General features: G+C 34.1%; 1 protein-coding gene across 1 annotated transcript; it reads left to right on the top strand.

Moving 5' to 3' along the window:
• The first annotated feature begins 560 nt into the window (after positions 1 to 560).
• On the top strand, positions 561 to 5,471 carry LOC117100036. The gene is made up of 7 exons (XM_033239584.1): positions 561 to 636; positions 1,868 to 2,095; positions 2,402 to 3,581; positions 3,778 to 3,915; positions 4,029 to 4,127; positions 4,548 to 4,639; positions 4,860 to 5,471. The coding sequence occupies exons 2-7, from the start codon at positions 1,892 to 1,894 to the stop codon at positions 4,980 to 4,982; spliced, it is 1,836 nt and encodes a 611-aa protein (XP_033095475.1). The 5' UTR covers positions 561 to 636; positions 1,868 to 1,891; the 3' UTR covers positions 4,983 to 5,471.
• The last annotated feature ends 255 nt before the right edge of the window (positions 5,472 to 5,726 follow it).

Consider the following 5,726-nt stretch of genomic DNA (forward strand, 5'->3'; position numbering starts at 1 on the left):
GTTTTTACAGAATTCCAATACAGGACCCTGAGACTGGAAGGCAAGCATTCTAACCAAATAACTACTGCTTTACCGAAGCACTGTGTTCATCAACTTGTGTATTGCGTGTATTCTATATAACTTTTGTATTTAATTCTTCAAAAATAAATTTCAGTTTTACAAACAAGGCCTGTATTTTGAAAACTAGAGTTCTGTATAGTCTATTATTGTATCCCTCGGTCATTTTATAACCATTCAACATGGCGAGTTAACCATTTTTTGGTGGTTACTTATGATTTTATTAATAATTACTACATTTATTTTGTATTACATTGCACCTGTAATTATAGACCTACATTATATCTAATGGTAAACATTTCTATTGATTCATGTGATTCCATCCATTTATGTTTAATTTCTATATTATCATACCACATACAATACACGTATACGTAAAGTTTTTGCTGTTAAGTTTCTGTTAGTAGGCCTATAATTATTATTATTTCGAATCATGTCAAAACAATGTACTATTTAGATTGTATTTTAATAGTCAACATGTCCAATTATTACTACAGCCAATCATGTATCAGCGATCGCTACAAAAAGAAAGAAAATGACTCACAAAGTACCACTACAAGTTCAGATTCGAGAAGTCAGGTAAAAGCTCAACTAGGATTTAGACATCAATATTACGCAAGAGCTTGACAGTTATTTTCTGCAAGCATACAATAGCCTATATTTAAATGAAAACACTGTTTTACTATCAAAATAAAGGAAGAATTATATGTAAATCTATGAACCTTGTTGAATATTAACAAAGAATTCAGATTAGGCTTTTAGGTACCACAACGCATGAAGTGCCTACAATAATTAGAGACTAATTTTAAACAGTATACTGAGTTCTTTTTAGTGCCAGTATGCTACTTCCCTCACGGAACTAACGGCTTACCTTCCATTTGTTTTATTTTATTTATTTCTTTATTTTTTTTATAGTGGGGAACCTGTTAAGTAGGATATCTGTTCTCCAACAGGGCCCAGTACAAAAAGACAACAATAACATTTGCATTCATAAAAACAAGCAACATGCATAAACCAGAAAAAAATACATTAAAATCTCTATCATAAAATTTTAAAAATTGTTAAAATTTAAAAAAGATCAATACAAACATTTTTATCCAAATACACAAGCATTTATGACTTCGCAAGTATCGAACTTGGTCCGATAATTGCATCCTTTTGTATACCACAGACGTATGCATTACGGACCAACTTGCCAAGGCCACAAGAAATTATAACTTCGACAAGTATCGAACTTGTTCCGTTTTGCATACATCTGTGGTAAGGAGAAATTTATGACCCAGTGAAAATTAGCCGTATTCGCATCGGACTTAATTTTGGGGTCCAACTAACCATGTGATAGTAAGTTCTCAGCAAACACAACGACTAGACTGAGCCACATTTTCGATATTATCTGTCATTAGCCACAGATTCGGTAATAATTTCTCCATACTTAAATGCTAGAACAGCCAATATAAAATTACCATTTTACTTGTTAAAAATTGTTTTAACAAAAAAGTTACACGAGTACAATAAATACATTCGAAGAATAGTTATGATGAAAATAAGGTTTCATATGAAAAAAAGTGCACGGCTATTATATATCTTGATTCGGTGCCAATAATGCAATAACATAAGAAATATAATAAATATATTTTTTGTATGCCTATTTAAAGCATATGTAGGAATAACATGTGAAAATTATGATGGGAAGCAGCGCGAAGCCTTCAGTATTTATAGCCTTTTACTCTAGTGTATTTATAGTACTCATGTGACAACTAGTTTGCACTCGGTCAAAACAAGGTAATACATCAAGTTTCTATATTTGTAGGAAGATGATTCTATTCAAGACGGAATGAACGATGAGCCTAACGAAATCTGCGCCGCCTCGTCCCGTCTTGTTCCGAGTGGTAAAAATAAACAGTTGGTGAAGATGATGACACTCATTCTGCTGCCAATATTTGTCTTAATAGCGTTGGCAATTTCAGATCTTATTACCACTGTGCGTCGCAGCATTGACGCAACTGAAACGCGCAGGAATGTTCGTTTAAGCCAACAGGTAACGAGGAAACGTTATGTAAATTTAACACGTCCCAAGTACTACTATTGTTTCTAATGAATTATAAACGTTTACAGGCCAATGTGAATGATGAAAAAGATATTTATTAACATAATATAATATGCCCAGTAAATTGGTAAGAATACAATTGTGGTGAGGTACTGTGCTAAAAAGGTGGGTACAGTTTTTTTTTTTCAAAGTAGCCATATCGCCATTTAAATACATGACTCATTAGCTGTAAGTCTGAGATGCTTTCTTCATGATGTAAGAACTGTAAAGTGTCATGTTTATCTTTCATGTTCATAGGTGGGATCTATTATCCATAGTTTGCAGCGAGAGCGTGATATGACAGCTCTCTACATTAGCTCACTGCTAGAAGAAAACGGACCAGAACGCAAAACCTTTCTCATCGATACTTACCCAATGACAGACGAGGTTCTGCAAACTATTGATGACTGGCCTGTAGAGGGAACCAGGGCATACCAGAAGTTCAAAAACAAGCAAGAGATGGTTAATTTTCTTTTTAAATATCGATTGACGCTGGACAACCGAAATACAACTATCTATCAGGTGATTCACTTCTACACAGATGCAATACAGATCTTCATCGACTGGTTCAACGAGAGTGTCGGTAAGTCTGGCGGGCAAGGTGTCTGGGAAACACTAGTTGCCTACCAGCTATTGATTGTTGGTATGGAGCAAATCGGTATTGAGCGAACATTGGGTGCAGTATTCTTTACTCAAGGCGGATTTCAGCAAACGGATTACCTTTGGTATATGGAGAAACTGCAAGTCGGCGAGAGTAACATAAAGGCGTCTCAAAAATATTCATCTTTAGTCAGCTCCATCTTAGATGAAAGAGTTTCTCAGGTCAAGTATGATTTTCAGACCACAATCTCGAAAATGAGAAGAGAAATATCACAGAATGATATGAACAGACTGCCATCCTGGCAGGATGGAAACTGGTGGTTTGACAATATGACCATCTATATCGATACCTTACATGAGATTCAGAGCCAGATGGCAGTGATCATTCTCTCTAGACTTGACGAGGCAATGAAGGCTGATACAGCTAGTTTATCGACTGGTATCTGTATTATGGTAGTTGTAATTATCATAGGAATTGTGATATTTAAAGCAGTGGAATCTCTGACATCTTCGATACAAGATTACACATTTATACTTGCTGACCAAACAAAAGGGCTCAAAACAGAAAAAAGGCGCACAGATACGCTGTTGTATCAAATGCTTCCAAAATCCGTGGCGGAAAGTTTAAAACGCCATCAAAACGTAAAGGCTGAGTCATATAATTCAGCGACGATAATGTTCTCGGATATTGTCGAATTCACTAGAATATGCTCAGAAAGCACTCCTTTCCAAGTTGTGGACATGTTGAATAATGTTTATACTGTCTTTGACAAATATATCGACAAATATGATGTTTACAAAGTTGAAACCATTGGTGATGCCTACATGGTTGCATCTGGTAAATTATTGAAACATATATATAAATAAAAATATTAATTAGGCCTATACTATTAACTATAATTAGGGCTTTTATGATTGTACTTATAATATTGAAAATATTAATAATGATAAAATTAATCATAAATTATTATTATTATTATTATTATTATTATTATTATTATTATTATTATTTTTATTATTATTATCATTAACAGGTATACCGAAGCGGAATGGAAATAACCATGGCAGCGAAATTGCTCTACTGGCATTAGACCTCCTCCGCTGTATTAAGAGTGTGGGAATTCCACACAAGCCGGGTTATTCGATGACGATACGTATTGGCATACACACAGGTAAATTATTTAAGACTAGTTATTGTGTATGTGAAATGTATTAGTAAGATATGATGTTATATTCTTTATAGAATAATATGTTATATATATATTATATTATCTCCTCAATCAAGGTGCAGTTGTTGCTGGAATCGTCGGCTCCAAGATGCCGCGCTATTGTTTGTTCGGCGAAACTGTCAACTTGGCGTCCCGAATGGAATCCAGTGGTCTCCGTAAGTCTTACGGTGAAAAAAGTGTTTAAACAAATTCCCAATAGTCAAAAGTCATTAGAAAAAAAAAAAAAAAAAAAAAAAAAAAAACTCACTTGACCGTTTAAAAAAAAAAAAAAAAAAAAAAAAAAAAAAACATCGGTGAAGGTGCCGTAAGAAACTTGCAAGTAGGCTAATGATTACGTTAAAGCGCAGCAAAATATAAAATGAGTCTCAATGAAGTGAACCAGGACATTGTAAACATTGATATGTTCCGCTCATGGAAAAAAAAACAGCGCATTAGGCTGGCTTTCTTAGAACTTTCAAAGGTTTTGGGGCATACGGAAGTGACACAACAATTGAGTAGATAATAAAGTTAATGATTGAGTATCTATTTAATTTTATTTATTTCATAATTTCACATTTTCCCCATTTATTTTATAGCGAATCGTATTCAGATAAGTGAGACGACTCACAAAATACTTTCGGACATCGGTGGCTTTCTGATGAATAAGAGAGGAGAGGTTTTGATCAAGGTATGTGTATTATTTATACCTATGTTTCAACGAACTAGCTGTAGCAATTACATTATAGTATCTTTTGCATTCGATTATTTTTACACGTTTACAATGTGAGCACAATACGAGTAGGCATAATCCTACGAAATGACATACAGTTATGATTTGCTTTCTAAACGTTAGACTTAGTTGTGGACCGAAAAACTCGGTAATTATAGTACCTGTATTCAATTCGTAGGGACGTGGAATTGTTTTGACCTACTGGCTCCTTGAAGACATAAGTGCAGTCATTCCTAGTCAATCGATGCCTGCTCCATCACAGGTGTTTAACTTCAAGCTGCCTGGACAGTGCAATATATAGTTCATTATACACCTCCACAAGTACAACCGTACAAAAAAAAAAAACAAAAACAAAAACAAAAACAAAAACAAAACAATCTCTTCAACCTTTCGAAGACAGAATATGAGAATATAGATAGATATAACGTCATTATTTTGTGCTTATCATCCACGCCAAAGCTTGGTTTTCGTAATTCGTTATACACTATCACCGACAAATTGGTCTGTCGAATCGAGGAGTCATAATGGTAAGAATGCTGTAAAAACACTGTAGCGACAGCATAGTAGTTTTACGGAAACCATGCTTAAATATATGTTCGATTTATCGCTATTTAAATCTATAAAATGTGTATACTAGTAAAGAATACTTCTATTGTATTTCGATGTGATTGAAGTGATATTATTTCATACCTGTCGTGTTATCGTATACCACTATACCTTATCACTTACTGTGGATACATCTCATGTATGTCATACTGCAACATTCAGTAACTTGTGGGATGCTACTGTAGTTTAATATGAGGACATACAAAGTGAAAATATGTCAGTCTGTATTACCTTGATTGGTATAATGTAAGCTTTATATATTGTCTGGTATCTTTTGTTAAATTGGGAATGTAAACTATGTTGCGTGACACATTTAAGTAGGATAATAAATATAACAATCCAATTTAAGGATTGTGTCTCATAGACACAAACATTGCAGTACCAGTGGTATGCCTACTGTGAGACTACAAACAGCTTTTTGAATCGCTTAGGAAGTGTG

The sequence above is a fragment of the Anneissia japonica genome, unplaced genomic scaffold (genome assembly GCF_011630105.1).
Source record: "Anneissia japonica isolate Jap-2015-1 unplaced genomic scaffold, ASM1163010v1 scaffold256_len832006_cov191, whole genome shotgun sequence".
Classification (NCBI taxonomy): Eukaryota; Metazoa; Echinodermata; class Crinoidea; order Comatulida; family Comatulidae; genus Anneissia; species Anneissia japonica.

What these genes read in the sequence shown, in the direction of transcription:
- LOC117100036 (XM_033239584.1), top strand. Translation starts at nt 1,892, where the DNA reads ATGAACGATGAGCCTAACGAAATCTGCGCCGCCTCGTCCCGTCTTGTT. An exon ending in ACGTATTGGCATACACACAG is followed by an intron (nt 3,916 to 4,028) that starts GTAAATTATTTA and finishes TCCTCAATCAAG; the next exon opens with GTGCAGTTGTTGCTGGAATC. An exon ending in AATGGAATCCAGTGGTCTCC is followed by an intron (nt 4,128 to 4,547) that starts GTAAGTCTTACG and finishes TTTATTTTATAG; the next exon opens with CGAATCGTATTCAGATAAGT.